Here is a 20,301-nt window from a genome sequence, read left to right on the forward strand (position 1 = left end):
TCTAACCTAAGTAACTATTTAGAAGGAGATCTAGGTTTGTTAGACTATGTAGTTGAGTCCCTTTCCAAAGCGGTTAGAAGTCTCTTTACAAAGTTCATATAATGGACATTGTCCTTTTTTTCGTTTTCAAAGAAGAGATTAGAACATCGTTGCTTGCCAACTTGCATTTTAAACTCAAGCTGGTTTTGAGCTCTAACTAAAACGGAAACTATATAGAGTTGAGAGTTTTTGATCGCACTGCTATCATTATGGGAACAGGAGGGCAGTTTTCTAAATTTTGCTTTTATTAAAGCAGAAGTATCAATTACAAATATAGACCATTCTCTTACCCCACATGCCCCAAATCCTGCATCAGGGTCCATTACCGTGGACACTAGCTGCCACAGAATCCAATTGAAGTCAAGGGGATTCTGAATGGGAGCAGAGGTTCACTTGAGCAGAGGTTCACCTTAACGGACCTTACTGCAGGAACAGGCTCTCCTATGTGTAACACATGGCCAAGAGAAAAGGATGCAAAATTAAAAAAAAAACACCCGACATGACCAGGAACTACTCTAGCACATGATCCTGTGGACTAACGAGTACCCCTCATATCCAATTATCAGCACCTTGTAGTATTAGGTTCCTGAATGATCCTTAATCTTGCCTCTTCCATCTTCTGCAGGCCTTCGACATACCAAGTGCCAGATTTCTTGTGTTTAAAAAAAAAAATCCAATCACTTGGAGGCCTGTGATAAATGAAGGGAGGGGGAGCCCCCTTTTATGGACAGCCGGCCAGCCAGCTAGCTACAAAATCCCTGTTAGTAGCTGTTCTCTACTTGCTTTACCTGTAAAGGGTTAAAAAAAAGCACATGGGTAAAAGGATGGGAGTGGGAGATGGGAGTGACCCTAAGAGACAATGGGAGGGCTAGAACTTTTTAAAATTGGGAAAAAAACTTTCCCTTTGTCTGTCTGTTCTCCAGAGAGAGGAGACAGAGCAGACACAGGGCTGGAGCTATGCTGTAAAAAGCTGTGGGCCAGGTATGAAAATCACCAGATCATACCTAGAAACTACTCATTTGAAACCCCCAGATATGTAAGTAGCTCAGGAAATGTCTAGGAAGACACGATTAAGTTTATTTCTTTATGGCTTGTGGATTCCTCTGTGCTAACCCCCAAATGCTTTTGTTTTGCTTGTAACTATTAAGCTGAACCTCAAGAAAACCATTCTTGATGTTTAATTGTTATATTTGCTCTTTTTAAATCTAGCAATAGCCTAAGTTCAAGATGTATTTTCTTTATTTTTAATAAAATTTACCTTTTTTTAAGAACAGGATTGGGTTTGTGTGTCCTGAGAGGTTTGTGCATATGTTGTTTAATTAGTAGCAACTGCTGACTTCCTTTGTTTTCCTTCTCAGCTCTTCTGTGTGAGAGAGAAAGAGAGAGAGCACGTGCGCGCGTGAGAGAGAGCGCAAGCTTGAGGTAACCCCACAGGGAGGATTTCCCAAGTGCACCTTCCCAGGTTCAAAGGGGTTTTTTGCATTTGGGTGGTGGCACCATCTACCTATCCAAGGTTAGAGAGAAGTTGTAACTTTGGGAGTTTAATACTAGCCTGGAGTGGCCAGTATTAATTTTTAGAATCCTTGTGGACCCCCACTGTCTGCACTCAAAGTGCCAGAGAGGGGAATCAGCCTTAACAGGCCATTAAAACAAATTAATTCCCAAGGTAAAAGTATGTATGGCATGATTCACATTAGGTCTAAAAACAGCATATCCTAGGGATCTGAGACACTTTGGAAATAGGAGTAATGATTGGCAAATGCTTTCCTATCTTCATTTTAGAAGTTTTTAATTGAACTCAGCAAATAAACATGATTAGTGAATAAAACCAAAATGGGAAAAAACCATAAAAAAAAAATCACATCTGTTCCCGAGCAAAGTCAAAGCAGCCAGTAAAAGGCCAACTACAAACTCAACTGAATCAAATATACTTAGGGTCAAAAGAAATTTAGTTGCACTGATTGACAATTTCTTTGAATGGATGGAGGACAAAAGCCTCATTCTCATCCTCCTGGAGAGCTCTGCAACATTGGATCTTGTTGACCACAGGATACTGCTGTCCCACCTGAGAAAGGTAGCAGGAGTGGATGGAAATGTGTTAAAGTGCCCTTCCTGGAAGAACTCCATTCCTCAGGCACAATGACACTTTCTATCACAAGTTTAAAAGATCATCTGTGTAGGAGACAGCTTTCTCGGCAGCCAATCCTGAATGGAGGCATGAACTTGGGGGAACTGAGCACTGTCACAAACTCACCACCTTCTGCTCCAAGTGTGAGGTACCCCTTGTTGATCTTGCCTTCTCCTACTTAAAAATGTAGCAGGATGTATATATTAAAAACCCTACCAAAACCCAAACACACTATACTGTACACATAACACCTGCCCACGCCATAGAGAGAGGGTAAGTCAATGAATGAAACACACAACAGATGTTAGCCATGTTACTTAATGCACTACTGGAAGGCGCTCTAAGAATGACATGAGAATCTACACAGAACAGAAATAGCGTAAAATGTTAAGCAGCTGTAGGGAAAAAAAAGGCAGTCCACATGGATAAAAATTTACAGCAGACACCACAGACAATAAAACCACTATTCAGGGCTACTCATTTTTGTCAGAGCCATTTAGAGGCTCCCATCCAGCTTCACCTGAAAGTGCTGCTTTCAACATCTCTGTATCCTTTGCATGAATCCACTTAGGCCTAGTCTACACTGTGGGGGACGGAGGGCAGGGAGAGGGAGAAGTTACACAACTTCAGATACATCAATAACGTAGCTGAAGTCGACGTACTTAGACCTACTCACCGCTATGTCTTCGCTATGGTGAGTTGACTGCTGCCGCTCCCCCGTCGACTCTGCCTGTGCCTCTCACGGCGGCGCAGTACAGGAGTTGATGGGAGAGCGCTCAGGGGTAGATTTATCACGACTAGACTAAACGCGATAAATCAACCCCCGCTGATCCAGTGGGTAGTATAGACATACCCTTAAAGTGTGCACTAACCTGATAGGGGAAATTTCAATTTAGACGAACTATGGGGACTATATAGAAAGATTTGAAAATCCTTATTTCAGGGTTTATCTTCACTACCGGGGGGATCGATGCAACTGCAATCGATGCAGGGGGTGTCGATTTAGCTGGTCAGTGAAGACCTGCTAAATTGATGGCAGAGTGCTCTCCGGTCAATTCTGGTATTCCAGCTCCCAAAGAAGAGTAAGGTATATCGACGCAGCGCCGGGATAAGTCTACCTAAGCTACCTTGACTCCAGTTGTGTTACTCATATAGCTGGAGTAGCGTAATTTAGGTCGACTTATTTCCATCCCACCATCAACCTCAGCCTGGACCAGTCCACACAAGAGATCCACTTCCTGGACACTACAGTGCTAATAAGCAATGGTCACATAAACACCACCCCATACCGGAAACCTACTGACCGCTATGCCTATCTACATGCCTCCAGCTTTCATCCCAGACCAAACAACACGATCCATTGTCTACAGCCAAGCTCTACGATACAACTACATTTGCTCCAACCCCTCAGACAGAGACAAACACCTACAAGATCTCTATCAAGCCTTCTTACAACTACAATACCCACCTGCTGAAGTGAAGAAACAGATTGACAGAGCCAGAAGAGTACCCAGAAGTTACCTACTACAGGACAGGCCCAACAAAGAAAATAACAGAACGCCACTAGCCATCACCTTCAGCCCCCAACTAAAACCTCTCCAACGCATCATCAAGGATCCACAACCTATCCTGAAGGATGACCCATCACTCTCACAGATCTTGGGAGACAGGCCAGTCCTTGCTTACAGACAGCCCCCCCAACCTGAAGCAAATACTCACCAGCAACCACACACCACACAACAAAAACATTAACCCAGGAACCTATCCTTGCAACAAAGCCTGTTACCAACTGTGCCCACATATCTATTCAGGGGACACCATCATAGGGCCTAATCACATCAGCCACACTATCAGAGGCTCGTTCACCTGCACATCCACCAATGTGATATATGCCATCGTGTGCCAGCAATGCCCCTCTGCCATGTACATTGGCCAAACTGGACAGTCTCTATGTAAAAGAATAAATGGACACAAATCAGATGTCAATAATTAGAACAGTCAAAAACCAGTCGGAGAACACTTCAATCTCTTTGGTCACTCAATACAGACCTAAAAGTGGCAATTCTTTAACAAAAAAACTTCATAAACAGACTACAACGAGAGACTGCTGAATTGGAATTAATTTGCAAATTGGGTACAATTAACTTAGGCTTGAAGAGAGACTGGGAGTCGATGGGTCATTACACAAAGTAAAACTATTTCCCCATGTTTATTCCCCTCCCCCTGCTGTTCCTCAGACGTTCTTGTCAACTACTGGAAATGGCCCACCTTGATTATCACTTCAAAAGGTCCCCCCCCCCGCTCTCCTGCTGGTAACAGCTCACCTTACCTGATCACTCTCATTACAGTATGTATGGTAACACCCACTGTTTCATGTTCTCTGCGTATATAAATCTCCCCACTGTATTTTCCACTGAATGCGTCCGAAGAAGTGAGCTGTAGCTCACAAAAGCTTATGCTCAAATAAATTTGTTAGTCTCTAAGGTGCCACAAGTCCTCCTTTTCTTTTTACCCCGGTAGCATAAACAAGACCTCAGACATAGAAGGTGTCGTTCAAGAAGGGCTATTAATATAATCAGAAAGAAGGGAAAACTTCCATCTGAGGGGAGACCGTAAAGACAAGGACTAATAAAAGGGGACACAGAGGTATACAACACAATAGCTGGCATACGAGTATACCTGAATGAACTTCTTTAATTCAAGAAGGGGACATTCAATGAAACTGAAAAGCAACAAAATTTAAAATGTCTAGAAAATATAAACTCAAACAGCATCAGATATTTGACAGTTTTTTTTTTAAATTAAGTGATATAATTTCTCATTTTGAACATTGAAGCACAATAAGTGATTGAGATTAGGAATAAGTTTCCCCAGGCAGTTTTCCATAATTGTGTACTGCAAGATTTCCTGTACATTCTTTTGAACCATCTAGTACTGACCACCACCATACATAGCATACTGAACTAGATGGACCACTGCTCTGATGCAGCATGGCAGTTCATATACACCATAGAGGTGTACTTGAAATGCTGTCTCCTAATCAGGTATGTATATGCTTCTCTTTCTGTAAACATCACATGATATGCATCTGTTACTCAGTTTAGTTTATGGGAATAACCATGGATTTTGGAATATATTATGATAAATTAGTAGTAAAGAGTATAATGAATGTACAGAAGAGAGTAACGCATTGATTGCTCTTGCTATGAGACACATTTATCAGTGTATTTATTTTGGAAAGTTCCTAATGGCTATTTTAATTTTTTTGAGCACCCCTTTCTGGAAGATATTTGCCAGCTACAGTAAAAGCAAAACTGAAACTGAAAAGGTAACAGGTAGAAATGTGCAAAGATACAAAGGGGAGGGAGTGAAGGGGATGGCCTGAGCAACTTTGATTTAATTCCAAGAGCCTTATAAAACACAGAGTAGCAAAGAAACCCTTTAAACAAACTTTCAGAGGTCCAAGTATTTAAACAGTGCTCCATAAGAAAATGGAATTTATTCGAACAATTCAAGATGATAGCATACCTTTGACCTGCTTGTAAAGTTATCGGTCTATCTTCTAATTAATTTAGATAGTAATTACTCATTTAAAATTCATCCAGAGTGTGAACACAAGAGACATGATACACCGGCTTCATCATAATTTCAGAGCCAGAAACCTTATTTGCAATATGAACATCTGACCTTTAGCCAAATTATTGGTGAATCACTACATTAGGGATTATATTGTTTAAAATTTATAAACAGTGGCTACAATAGCTGTCAGGAAGTGTTTAGAGTTGTCCCCCTGCTTTCCTGTTTGAATGATAAACAATTTCTAACAAGAGGACAAATATTAAACCATTTAGAATCTGTTTTGCAATATTAAAGATTGCAAGATCATGTAGAGCAAATAGTATAACAAGAAAAAACAGTCTCTAAGCCAAAAGGCAAATGTTTTTTTTTCCCCCTCTCCTCATTTTGCAACTTTGAACATTGTACTCTGGCAATCTTTTGGTTGTTAATCTCTCCATTTCAGAGAGGCCGCCCATTACAGCTTTCACTTTCTTCTTGTCTGACATTTTCTAATATAAGAAAAACAAATTACCTAATGTAGGCGAGTGAAGCTCTTAGTGAGGACTTTATTTAGTCAGAGAATGACTCCAGCTGTCCTATTCCTGCTTCTGTACAGCATTCTATAAATGGTGTGTCTTGTGTTATCTGAGTGATGTGTCCAACAATCTATAATGAGGTCCCATTTGACTAACATGAGAATACTCTTACATTAATATTCAGCCTGCTGTTCCTGAGTTCCCACATGGCTTTTGGGGGCCTCTCGCATACATTTGTACATAAGTGCTCCTGCTCACTCAAATCCAGGAAGGGAAAACAGACACATTAGGAGATCAGATCCCATTTGGTATCTACAAATGTGCAGGAAACATTGAGCAAACTCGGTGCAGGTCTGAGAGCTGTGTTTTCTCCCCACATTTGAGATGAGGCAAGGCAGGGAATTAAGGCCTGATCCTGAACACGCCGAAGACCATGCGAAGCTTCCCATCAGCAGTGGATTAACACACAGGCTGATAGGGGCCCTGTCAATTTGGGGGCCCCAGGTGTGGGTGGCCCAAATGTTCTGTGTCCAGGATCCCAATAAAACTTATTGTGCCTCTGCTTCCCATGGACATCAGTGGGCTTTGGATCAGATCCTTAAAAAGCTATGGAGATCACACACTTCGTTCCCAACAGCTGGAGCAACCAGGAAGGGGGTTGGCTAGAATACAGGGTGCTGGAGAAGACAGATCTTCAGGAAACCAGAGGAATCAGAAAGAACACATCCTCCTTCCAAACCACATCCTCCTTCCAAACCACGAGAGACAAAGGAGAGTCCTTCCTCTCTTCTTCCCCTCCCACGCACCAGCCCACAGTAAGAAAGAACCAATGAGCCATTTCATCACTGAATGGAGTTAGTGTTGCAATACAATTGTGAATTGGTGCAACATCAACACAACATCAGCGTTTAACACCATTAGGGAGTTAGGATCCTACAAAACAAATTAATCCACAGAGGAGTCAGCAGTAAGAGGTAGCTAACCTCTCCTCTGCTCCCCTCAAAAGACTTCTAAGCTTTCTTAAATGTACTTATTTGCAGGTCAGAAGTGCACCACTGTGGTTTCGCAAAGTTGAGAGATTCATCAGGCTCTAGTACCAATAGTCTGAGACCTAGAGAAATAAAATTCCATAATTACAAGAAGTTGCATTTTCCAGATCTGCAAGAGGGATAAGAGTTTCTAGCCCTGCATTTCCCAGGCCCCACTTTTGGCTAAGACATATATTTTGAATCGCTCCACAAGTGTTTATATCCAACACTAAGCAGATTTCATCACCATGTACTGTTCTGTCTACTAAGACAACTTTGTTTTTCCTGGTATTTCTTTGGCCTGTGCACAATGTGTTTTCGGATGAGGTTTTGAAAGGATTTTTTAGATGTGGGTGAGACAAATGTATTATTCCAAAACAAGAATGAATGTCATGGTATAGTACATGCCCTACATTTTATACATTGTACTTACACTTTAACCTAAACCAAAATTCTAGATGTAAACTCTTCTACTGTGCATAGATGGACAGATCTGACTAAATCTTTAACTTTTTTTTTTTAAAAGACCTTTTAATATCTTAGGTTTTCCCTTTCTCAATGAGGACTAATACTATGCTAAATTTGAATTTCATGTCCTTTCCTATTTTGAGGGGGGAAAAAAATCTGGTGTTAAAGTCCTACTTCTTTTCTGAGTCTCAGATGGCTCCATCCATGTCCCTCAATCTTCCCAGATCAATTCAATTTTGAGCAGAGACTGAGCATAGAAAGTTTCAGCCCAAACAGACGATGAAGAAGTTATGAGCAAGTGAAAAAATGGGACTTTAACAGTAACGCCTTCTCAGTCCTAACTATAGTGTTCATTGCCACAACTCTAAAATGATACCACGAACAGAGCACTAGTCTCCTTCAAACATGCATACTAGGTATTAATCTAAGTGAAATATATTATGAACTAAAAACAATCAACTATTTAGAACAGAATGTTATTCTCTTTAATGCTTATCCTTTTTTAATCTTTATCCTATTAACTTAAAAGGACAGATGGAACAAGTACAATTTGTTTCCATAGATAGCTAATTGAATATTTACAGTACTACTAATGCGTACCTGGTTGTTTTTATTTAAACACAAACGGCATTCTCCTCTTACTGAAGTTTAGTAGCATGTCCTATCTCTTATTTGAATGAAGATCCCAGGCGTATATCAAAGTGCCGAACACACATTTGGCAGGGACAAAAATAATGCCATTTCAGCTAAGGAGCGACTAATGCCATCTCCATAGTAATAAAAATATAATCTGTTGCAGTAAGGTCATAATATATTAATATTCCCAATCTCTTTAAAATATGGAGGTATTATGGGTGAAGTTGAAGAACACTGATTCAGTAAACATGCAGGGAACATGATCAGCATTTGTTTGGAACTGGATGTCTTTTGTTACCTCCATCTACAGCCTCTAGAAACTCTAGAATTACTTTTTTTTTTTTTAAATAAAATCAAGAAACCACATAAATCTTTGGAAAACAGTTATGGAATTCAGTGGATCGTCTTCCATGATCATGCAGACAGGTGCCTGAAAATGTGGTTAAATAACCCAAAGACAGTCAAAATCCTGCACTCAGCAGGCAGATGATTTAATATGGTAGGTCTGTTCCTTCTTCAATTTCTAGGAAATCTTGCCTCCAGGCCATGTTACTGAATGGCGTAGATCCCCGCTTCAATTCTGATACTAGATCAGAAAAGTAATGATCTATTGTTATTTACTAGAGCTGGCCAAATAAATTTTGAATTTTTTTCCAATGACATTTGTTTGCTTTGAGTTTACAACACCCCCAAAATTGAAGCAGTTTTGTGAAACTTCAGATTTTCACTGAAGATTTCCGGATACTGTTTCACAATCAAGATGTCAACACAAAATGCCATTTTTGTTCAAACATCCACACTGGGAATTTGGATATGAAAAGAGAAGCAGTAACTATGGGTACTTCCAAAGAGCTTCCTGGTTAAGGGATTACCACAGGCTGAGAGCCAGGATGCTCAGTGCTTTTTCCCCTCCATCTCTACCAGTAGCTGGCTTTAATAACTGCACTTACTTAGCACTTTACAAATACATTACAACTTTAGTTCATTATCCCTATTTTATAGGCTGGGGAAATGTGACTCAATTTCCAACCTCAGCTAATTCCTGGCCAGATCAGTCATTTGGTCTTGGGCCAATGCTGTTCTTTAGCTTACATGGCTCTTCTCAGGTGAGTCAATTACATTTGAGAGTTACTAATCAAAGAAATGAGGTTCTGGCACAGACTTCCAATGGGAGCAATGGGGGCAAACCACCAAACTAGTTTTAAAACAGAGCATAAATTTGAGTGGGACTATATGTTGTGGTTGACTGAAATAGCAAGGGGACTAGAAAAGATAACCCTTCCAGTCCTACGTACTTAAAGTTCCTCGGCAAGTCCATATCCAAAAGTAAGTTTACAACATAAATGTCCTGGATTTCAGACCACTGCCTGGAAGAAAAGCTCCTTGGAAATTAGAACACAAATTTCCAAAATCAGCCCAGTAACTTGCACTGTGTTGAGGAATCCTATTGTGGATAATAGGAGATTCCTCACGCAACAGTTAAGTGTTTAATAATCCAAACAGCATCAGGAACTATAGTAAAATAAAGTAAGGAGCCAACCACAAATGCCATTTTTTACATGAACACTTTCTTGAAGACTCAATGGTGCAAAGAAACAGATTTATTTTTTGCAATCAGCACTTCCCCAGCAGATAGTAAGATGTTGTGACTCATCTTTGTCAGTAGTTTAGGGAGAGCGGAAGTCATTGCACAAACCTGGTTGCACCGTGCCAGTAACAACAAAGGTGCTGTTCATAAATATCAGGTGTGGCAGCATGTTCCTCTGCCCAACCTAATCTTGGTGTCTAAAATTGTTTAATAAAGGCACAACAAAAGAAAATTCTACTCTACATTTATAATGAGCTCTCAAGCATTCCTCTTCAATAACTAGCAGTGCCAGGTCTGCAGACCAGAATGCTGGTAACATTACCTCAGAGACAGAGTTGTGTCTCCAGAGATGTCCTTACTCAGGTCATAAAATTCCATTTCTTTCATCCTTTCCTGGTCTAGAACAGTAGGGAACTAGGTAACCTATTATGTCCTTAATGGGAACTCCCTTCCTTGAGACTGCCTCACACACTGAAACCCTCCCACTGCATTCCACACAGTGAGGATACAGCTGGACTGCAGGTTTACACTACAAGGTCCTGGAGCCAGGCATACTTGGGGTGGGGCCTTTACTATTGAACTTCTTGCCAGAAGAAATTAAAATAAATCCAAGACTCAGAATGTTCATAACCAAGTGTCAGAAAACTTTCTGATTAAGCCTTTTCCCAGGTGTGATGTAATTAGAGGTGAGTTAGCCAGGAACGAATGAATGGGATAGGCTCCAGAAACAGTCCAAGAGAAGAAGTGCGCCCAGGATTCTCCCACTGCTGAGATCATGAGATCCAGATATCACAGATGGTGTAGTAAGGTCACCAGGAAGCAGGTGGAATTGTTTCTAGCTACTTTTCCTTGAGCGTTCTGAGAACCATCAACAGACCAGGGAAATAGGGAAAGGAGTTGGAAGAAGAGGTGAAACCACAGCCTTCCCTAAGTACCGGAAGTGGATGTCAATCTGCGAAGCTCTAGAGTCAGTTAACTACAGGCAGTAGTTGCGAATTTTTTCCGACCAGTTTAACATGATGGGAATTCTCAGTGGCAGATCTGGCTGAACCTTTTTGATACTTCATTTGCCTGCTGGGAACTGAAAGTGAATCAGTCAGTGGGTTACTGTGTTATCCATTGATGGCAGGTACACTGCTCAAATGGACAACAAAAGCGGAGCTTAACAGTAGGGGACAAGATGGGGGATCCGGGAGAGGGCCTGCCATGAGACCAGGTAGGGTGTTGCAATCACAGTCCCACTGAGAAGAGAATGGTACTACCACTGGAAGGCGCTAGTATGTCTGGAGCAGAGGGTAAGCCTTGAAGAAAGGAACTGACCAGCTCTTAGCTGAGTTGATGCAAGGTGGCTGGATGTAGGAGAGATTACGGCAGTGCTGGGAGAGTTGCAGCAAAGCCCATTTCAAACCAAGCAAAGCCCCAAGAAAGACTGAAGGCAGACACTTCTGGGTCCCTGGCTTTGGCTGCTTAGTAGCTGAATCCTCTTGAGTTGGAAATGGAGACTACAGTGAGAGAGCACTTCTACTCCTGCTCCGTGGTCAGGAGACAAAACAAAGGAAGTGGGGAGAAGCTTCTACATTCATCACACCTGACAGCTCTTGCCTTCTAGCAGGCAAAGCCATGATGCTCCATGTACTGACTGCTTCTCTTAATGGAATGGGGGAGGGGGAGTGGGAGGGAGGATATAGTAAGAAGTTTTTGCTTTACAAACATCTATTCTGATTTTTCCTGATATACTCCTTTTTCATGTTGACAGTAGCTCTATGGGATGCAAAGAGAGAGTGGACTTGCTTGGAAATAAAGATGTAACCATACAAGACGACTTGTTTAACAAGACCTAAAGACCAGATCAACCCATAATTACCTTTTCTATTGAAGGGGAAAAAACAAACGAAACAAACTACAACTCACTGGTACTTAATCTACTGACAATGTGGCAGCAAGGAAAAAAACACAAATGTAACTAGTTTCCTTTAGTTCAAACATGAAATTTATCTCTTATGATTCCATCAGCAGGGAGGCGATGCAGGGGGAAAAGCTGAACAGCAGCAAACTGCAGGAAACCACTAAGTCAGAGAGAGAGACTTCACTAAAATACAATGTACCTTTCACACTGCAGTGCAGCATCAGCACCTGGATCACACTAAGCAGCAAGAGAACTGTTATTAATAGTTCATATTTATATTACTTTGTCACTCAGATATCTCCACAAGGACCATGGATCCATAGGATAGAACTAAGTGCGGATTACAAACATGAAAATATGGTTCCTTACCCAAGTTCTTAAACCTCAGTTGCTGCTGGTATCTCTGGGTCTCGCTGCAAGTGAATGGACCCTCTGCCGAGTGAGTCTCTGCTCACACAGCCACAGCAAAGTAGAAGAGCTAACTAGTTAAAATAATACATTTGAGTTGATATTAATTCTTCTAGGATCATTGTGTGTCAAACCATTGCATAAACGTGTGTTCTAAGGCTCAAGAAAGGAACAGAAATTGTCACGATATTCTGAGCCAACCATTTTCCTAGTTTATTAAGACTTGTAAACTTGCACAATCACCCAGCTCTGAAGATGTGGAGGGGCCCAGACACAGGAGAACCACAGCACCAGGCAAGAGTGGACTTTGCACAGGTTCCCCCAGCAGTCCTTATTGGGAATCAATCAACAGCACCTGTGCACCACACAGTGCAGTTTCTGGGGGTTCCTAGCACAGTGGTTCTTTCAGGCAGGTGTCAAGGAGCCTCCGGTTGTCAGCCATCTCCCTCCCAAAGGTGTCTGTCTTCAGTAAATACACAGAACCGAATTATCTCCCCAAATCATTTGGTCAATATGAAATGATTGTGCACCAGGCATCTATAACTCTTCAGTTTGAGTGATATGGAATATTCAAATTACCACTTATATTGCTATTTATCTTGTAGTAACAACTAATAATCATGGCTTCCTTCCATCTTTGATCCTACAGATTGATATGCAGCACATATACAGAGTTGCCTTCACCAGGCACTGAAATTCAGCCATCTCTGTTGGGTGAGACGTGGCAACTAGTTAACCGTACAGGTTCAGTACTGACTCAAAAGGGAAGAATGCCAACATATGCCTCAGCACCTACATGTCCCATCCAAGGATTGACATGGACCTGCTCTCTTAAACTTGCAAGATCACTGAAATATACAAGAAACTGGAAACTAGTTACTAATAGGCATTAACTAAAAACACTCATTTGACTTGAAAACATTCTATTTAATTTATACAAATAACTACTAAATAGAAAAAGTAGATTAAAAACAAAATAGCTTTTCTGGAAGAGTTTAAATGCACATTATGTAGAGCTTAGAAGAAAAAATGCATTTTCCCACAGCATTCATGACTTAAAAATCTACTGAAGTCCTACATTGCTTTCATGTTCTAGATCAGTAAGACACTAGATGCGGTGTCGTGTGGGTAGTGGCTAAATATATGTTCCACATTTGAACGGAAGTTATGTTACAGACCATACCTACAAAAGTGAAGCATTTAAAATGTGACTAACAGGTTGTAATATGATAATACAGAAAGCAATTTCTGTTTCAGATTATACTGTGTTACAAAAACGTCTGTGTAAGAAATAATGAAAGAGGCCACATAAAAATAAGCTTTAACTTTATGCACTTATTCAGTTTTTTAAAACTGGCAAGTGCATTAGTAATAAATAATTTGCAAGTTTTGTATAAATGAGAAATTCCTAATGTTCAGCATTATTGTAAACATCAGTACACATGTAAAATGCAGCTAAAATCTGACGGTTACATTTTCAGTTTATCAAATCGATTTCCTATTGTTCAGACACAGATCAATGGGGGACATAGCCAATCATTTTTGGCAAGTCACGTCTTTAAAATTAACAGTAACAGTGCAAGTAAGGAATGCAAAGAATTCCTAGTGCAATAAAGAGGAGAAGCACAGGCGATATTGCTGATTAAAATTTACCACTTCCATGTGTTTGTCCCAGGAGTGACTAGGAGACTCTATAAAAAGCTATTCAAAGCCATTGTTTAATGCCCTGATCTTGTTTTAGGATTTCTGTGTCTTCCTTCAGGCCACTATCTTTGCAACAGTACATCCAGCATAAGTCTCTATAGTTTGACCCTTTGTGAAATGCCCACGACAGTCACTGAGCAGGGTTCGTATGGTTCCATTGTTTCCCAAATGAATGGCTAAATAAGAACATCTGCCTCTAAGAAGCCATTCGGGACCAGTCCTAGACCTCTTCAGGCCAGAATATTTCTGAACTGGACAAAAGCCTTCCATCTTGACAGCACCACAAGAACATCAACAGTCAGCTTTCAGTTTATCTAAGGAATTATCAATTTTGGTCAAAGTCTTTTTGATACGCAGAGCTGTTAGTCTTGCCGATGGATTGTGATACCAGCATTCTTTCATCAGCTTGGCAAGAGCCGTTAGTGTCTGGAAGAGAGAGAGAGGGGAAAAAAAAAGACAGTTGTATATAAGCACACAGATCATAAGCTCACTGAAGTTTCATTGGCCTTACTGCCTTCTTAATACTCCAATCTTTACAAAAAAATTTACAACTTGGTTTACGCATACCAAAAATTGATTTCATCCCTTCAAATTTCTGCAGGGTTTCCCCCCCCCCCCCCCCCCGTTTCATTTGTTGAATAAATTGAAACAGTATTTAAAGGGGATGGGGGTGTCAAGAAGATGCCCTGACCAGTGCAATTTAAAAGGGTACAGTCAGATAAAAATTATATTTGAATGTTTAAAAAGAACACAGTTTTACTAAATAGTGTAAATAGTATTACTAAATTTGTAAATAATGCAACAAAAAGTAAGTTTTCTATAACAAACATAGAAAGCACTGAAAGATTACTTGCATTTTCCATTTGTAATTTTAAAATACCTAGGGCAGTTTGTATATCTGGGAAACAGAGCTGTCTAACGTGGCAGCACAGTTCAAGTAATATATAGCTGATGTTTATTTTATTTGTCCATGGCCAACAATGTGAGTCAAATATACATAAAACACTGCAGAGATTAAACCATAATTCCATATATTCAGAAACAGACAACAAACCAGTTACTCAAGTGCTGACAGGATATTTGAGGGCACAATTACATTGATTTTGGTGAAGAAAAATCAAGATTTTCTCTCTTCCTACTTTAGTCTGACCTGTTAAAAATATTTATTGATATGGCCCCTTATTTTGGGGGAGAGGAGAAAAGTCAAAGTTTTGACATAAATCTGCATATTTATGATCCTCATGTCCTTACATAGGTTACTTCAACACCCACATGATTTTCTACTGAAGAGCAAGAATAAGATGCACACAGTGGGTGTGGCTATTTTAAAATCAGTCTGGATTTATATCAGAGATTAGATTGTTTCAATTTACCTGGTGAGAACTTGTTCGCTGTGGTTTTTCCTTTAACATACAGTCAGGAATCAGCGCACATTTGGCCATCTATGTTTGCAAGCAATTATCTTAGCAATAAACAACAAAGACCATTTCAACTAAAAACAAAATATTAACAGCTGAAAACAGTTTACACTAAAAGATTATTGCAAAAGGAGCAAAAGGTATGAGCTGACATTTCAAGACATGACCTCTGATTTCCATACTTACTGGGTCTGAGAACCATCTGTTGGGAACATTTGGCCTTTGCTGATCCACACAGACCACTTTTCTCATATCTTCAAAACTAGGGTCATTTGGAACCACATCATAGAATGGAGGTTTATAGTCTTCTACAATACCTAAAACAGACGTAGATTACATTACTGTGCTGCTGGGTTTTAGTGACTTCATCAGTAAGACATTTCTGCACTGAGGCTGTGGTTATATGATTTAACCACCTGCAACATCCATACAACTACTAATTCTTATCACACACACAGATTTACATCTTCAATATGTTAATCAGTATGTATGACACTTACGAGGTAGGCAAGCATCAGACCCATTTTGCAAGTGGAGAAACTGGGGCATAGAGAAATTCCTCAAAACCACACAGTGAATCAGTGGCAGAACTAGGATTAGAACTCAAAAAGTTCCTTGAAAAAAAAGGGAACACGCTTAGCCGGCTAAACCACGCTGCTTCCCAAATTAACAAAGGGACAGAGAATCTATGAGATTCACAAATGTATGGCCGGTAGCTGGCTGGTGAAAGACATTAGCTAACCACCAGGAAACCTTGCATCTCACATTTTAAAGGCTATGTCGAACAAAAAAGCAGTAATTTATTCCAGACAAGCAACCCCCTCCCCCCCAAAAAAGGTAAATTCAGTGCTAAACTATACTATTACTAAAGGGTACTAGTTTTGCCTATGCATTTCCTCCCAGGACATATTTAACTCAGAGTTTGCAACTGTTACTGCAAGTGTAAATGATCAAAATGGCTTTTTAACTCCTCTTATCCCTTGGGAATTCATTAACTCCTTGACACGAACTGACTGACTCTGAAGAGGAATGGGATTTTTGTTAGCAAAATGCTAACAGAAAACGTCAAGATCTGTATGCTGGCTTCGATTGGTTGACCACAAATATAACTGGTTTTCATGACTCGTGGAGGAAGATGAGAAGAACTTAAGTCTCTATATGCTCTCACATTGCCACCTCACAATAAAGTAGTTCTCTTTCTTAAAGACCTATTGTAAAGCAGGTGTCATATGATATCAAAAGGCTAAGTGAGTGGGGAGCATAAGCTCAATTTCAAAATGTTAGAAGCCTCAAAATTTGCTTGACAGTACTTAAATAAAATCTCTGAACTTAGGCATATGCTGCACATGAGTACCCACATGTGGAATATGCACACGGTGTCAAAAGAATCAGAACTGGCACAAACCATGAGAGGGAAGGTAGGTGAGGTAACATTTTTTTATTGGACCATTTTCTGTTAGTTACAGAGAGTATGTCTACAGAACAACTAGATGCTTGCAGTTGGCCCCTGCCAGCCAACTTGTGCTTGCAGAGCCAGAGTCAGCTGGCACAGGCCAGCTATAGGTTTTTCACTGCAGTGTAAACATACACACAGACAAGATACAGAGCTGTTCTTCAAGTCTGGAAAAGAGAATCAGAGTGTCACAGCTAGATACAAGGTGGAACAGATTGTTAAGCATAAGGATTTAACACATGTTGCAAGAAACTATGCAAAAACCAAGTGGACAAGCTCTGAAAAGATAAAAAAGCCCCACTAACTGATATATTGGGCTTTAAAACAAATACAGAGCATGCTCTGACACAACAGCACCAGGGGAATGACCAAGACAGATAGAAAAAAAGTAACAGAAAAAAACTAGCTTTATAAAAAGGACTAAGAAACAGCGTGGCATAGACTGGAATAGCTGGAGAACCAAAGCAGGAAGCACAGAAGTCCATTGAGGTTTGTGTGTGACAAGGTATGGAAAACAAGAAAAAGTTCAACGGGCTTTGACACAGAAAATCCTGAAACCACTTTATATATTGAAGCAACTTGGTTTACTTCATAAGCCACTCTGATAGGTTCATTCAATTTTACTTGAGTAAAATCTTGTTTATCCCTCTTTAAGTAAGCTACTTTACAACATGATTAATGTAACCGTATGACTGAACTACAGATAAATGTGTAAGATACAATAGATGGCAGAGATGGAAAAGGAAACAGCCTATTTTAACTAAACTTAATTGCAAAATTAGCTTTGATATGCATACAGAAGAGCAGATTCCATTATATGCAATGTAAAGTAATATTAACCTACATTTTCAGACGTTATTAGTGATTTGGGGCACTTCATATAGTCACCCTGAGAAGGATCTGATTTTCAGACGTGCTGAGCACCATCTTATAGGAGTTTTTTTAGCACAATATTTATATTCTACCCTATTCCCCACATCCTCTAGTCTGTCGCTCCAGAACAAGGCTTAGTCTAGAGTAGTCAGTGGAGACATCCCTATGTTTCCTCTCAAGAGTCCCTATTTCTATACTTCAACTGTTGACAAGTGTGAAGTGTAAAACCAGCATTTCATCAGTTAAAATGAACAAGAGGGAGAAGTTTTATAACATCTCAATGCAGAAATACCAAGCTAAGGCACACATTAGGGCCTACCTTTGGGAAAAAAGGGAGGGGAATTGCATTTATATTTGAAGTTTGATCTAAATTTCAGCTTCATTTCCAAACCTCATTAGGATGTTAATAGAAACTTTCCTCTATCACCTCAAACACATCATGGATTTATTTTAAGTTACTATTTTCATTTGGTCTGGTATACATTGTTGAGTATAATAAATTGCCTAATTACTTTTAATTGTCATAGTTGACTATATTAAATCTAGAAGGAACCAGATCTGGCCTTTATTCTAACTGTTAAGTCAAAAATATTTTAAACAACCATGCCAAACTTCATGGATCCTATGGGATCACTGTTGGCTCCACAATAACTGTGAGACTATGTCAACAAGCCACCGTAACCTCTAGTCCGCATTATCGTAACAGAGCTGTTACTGTGAACTATGATATCCTTCTCTTCTTCACTTGCAAGAGAAGAAAACAACCCTAAACCCATGCCAGTTACCAGTTTAAGTATCCCTTTCATAACTTAGAAAATACTTCAATGCTCCCATATAGAAGCCAGCTTTTCAATAATTGAATTAATGATAAGCTTGCATCCAAGATGGTATTTTTCACCTGATCACTCATTTCTACAATGTCACCTTGTCATACATGCATGTTGTGATAAAGTTCCTGCTCTACCTTGGTGGGTCTTGCACTTATTGGCAGATTTGCTCGCCTTGGAGCTTCCTGGCAGCCCTCAGTTTGGCCGTTTTTCTGAACCCACAGTCCAGGTCGACTCCTCCTGTGTCTGACCAGGAGTTGGGAGGTTTGGGGGGAACCCGGGCCTACCCTCTACTCCGAGTTCTAGCCCAGGGCCCTGTGGAATGCAGCTGTCTAGAGTGCCTCCTGGAACAGCTGTGTGACAGCTACAACTCCCTGGGCTACTTCCCCATGGCCTCCTCCCAACACCTTCTTTATCCTCACCATAGGACCTTCCTCCTGGTGTCTGATAATGCTTGTACTCCTCAGGCCTCCAACAGTCCGCGTTCTCACTCTCAGCTCCGAGCGCCTCCTGCTCCCAGCTCCTCACATGCACACCAGAAACTGAAGTGAGCTCCTTTTTGGAACCCAGGTGCCCTGATTAGCCTGCCTTAATTGATTCTAGCAGCTTCTTGATTGGCTGCAGGTGTTCAAATCAGCCTGTCTAAATTGTCTCCAGAAGGTTCCTCATTGTTCTGGAACCTTCCCTGCTCCCTTACCCAGGGAAAAGGGACCTCCTTAGCTTGCTACTAATCTATCTGCTTTCTACTCCTCTCCTATAGCCCACTGGCCTGGGCTTTCTTACCTTTTGCCCCTGCTTCAGCTTCCCCCCACGACCATGCCCGATGCTTTTTCTTTGTTTTGTTTGGTTTTTTCTTTTGCTGTTTTTCTGCTCCCATTTGAGTGCTGCCTGCTAGCTGCCAACCCCCCCACGCCTGCCCTTGGACGCTGCTACTGCTCCGGCTGAAACCCCCAGGTGGGGGCACTGCCGACCCGCTCCCTGGAGGAGGGGAGGGGAGTGGAAGCCCCCAGACCTAACCATTTTGCTGTTTGTTTGTGGACCTGTACAGGGCCGAGAAGAATCATCTTATCTCTCCGACATTCCTGGCCTGCTGAAAACCTCGCTGTTTAAAGCTACAAAACCCGGAAGAGAAGGCAGCCGACAGAAAAACTGCCCAGGGAAGCTACGAACCATCGTGGAGGGGGCCGTAAGACTGAGTAACTTTTGAACTGTACTCTTGTGTGGGGGGAGTTTTGATTGTGTCTTGACTGCGTTTGCAGGGTGCAGGAGGTGTGGCACGGAGCTGCCCCCGATCCATCGGTGCCCTCCTCCGCCCCCCCAACACCACAACCGTCACAGCCCCCCCGCCGTCCATCCCTGCTGGCAACTTGCCATCTGCCTCTGGATTCAGCTGCTCGCCTTGATTTCACTGTCCGGACCAGAAACAACAGCTGACCAAACGAGACTCTTTGGACAAACGCGCGTGGGTTCACATCCCCCCCGCCCCGGACTGTCCACCCCACAGTTTGCCCCTACTACCTGACCCCAACTCCTATTTCCTCCCTCTGTCCAGTCCGACCCATTTGCCCCGCCCCCCCGCCTGCAGCCCAACAGGGAGAAGTGGTTAATCTGCTTCCCCATTCCCCCTCCTCCTTCTGGTGTCTCCCCATCTCTCCCTGCTCACGATGGCGGGGAATGAGAGGGGTGAGGCCCCTCTAACAACCTCAGCTGCCCCTCCCCCACCTACCCCCC

General features: G+C 41.3%; 2 protein-coding genes across 6 annotated transcripts in view; both read right to left on the minus strand.

Moving 5' to 3' along the window:
- ACVR1C (activin A receptor type 1C) overlaps window positions 1-12,397 on the minus strand; it is an 82,194-nt gene extending 69,797 nt beyond the window's left edge. The window contains exon 1 of the mRNA XM_073305532.1: window positions 1,298-12,397. The gene's annotated coding sequence lies outside the window, so the exon portion shown is untranslated. The remainder of the gene's footprint in view (window positions 1-1,297) is intronic.
- Window positions 12,398-13,201: 804 nt separating this feature from the next.
- The window catches only part of ACVR1 (activin A receptor type 1), a 136,084-nt gene continuing 128,984 nt past the window's right edge, over window positions 13,202-20,301 (minus strand). For all 5 annotated transcript variants that reach the window (XM_073305528.1, XM_073305527.1, XM_073305526.1 and 2 more), the window contains 2 exons: window positions 15,604-15,734; window positions 13,202-14,425 (listed from right to left, as the gene is read on the minus strand). In XM_073305528.1, coding sequence (XP_073161629.1) covers window positions 14,291-14,425; window positions 15,604-15,734 — 266 coding nt within the window. In that variant the 3' untranslated portion in view covers window positions 13,202-14,290. The remainder of the gene's footprint in view (window positions 14,426-15,603; window positions 15,735-20,301) is intronic.

Source organism: Lepidochelys kempii, chromosome 11, assembly GCF_965140265.1.
Source record: "Lepidochelys kempii isolate rLepKem1 chromosome 11, rLepKem1.hap2, whole genome shotgun sequence".
In the NCBI taxonomy this organism is placed as follows: domain Eukaryota; kingdom Metazoa; phylum Chordata; order Testudines; family Cheloniidae; genus Lepidochelys; species Lepidochelys kempii.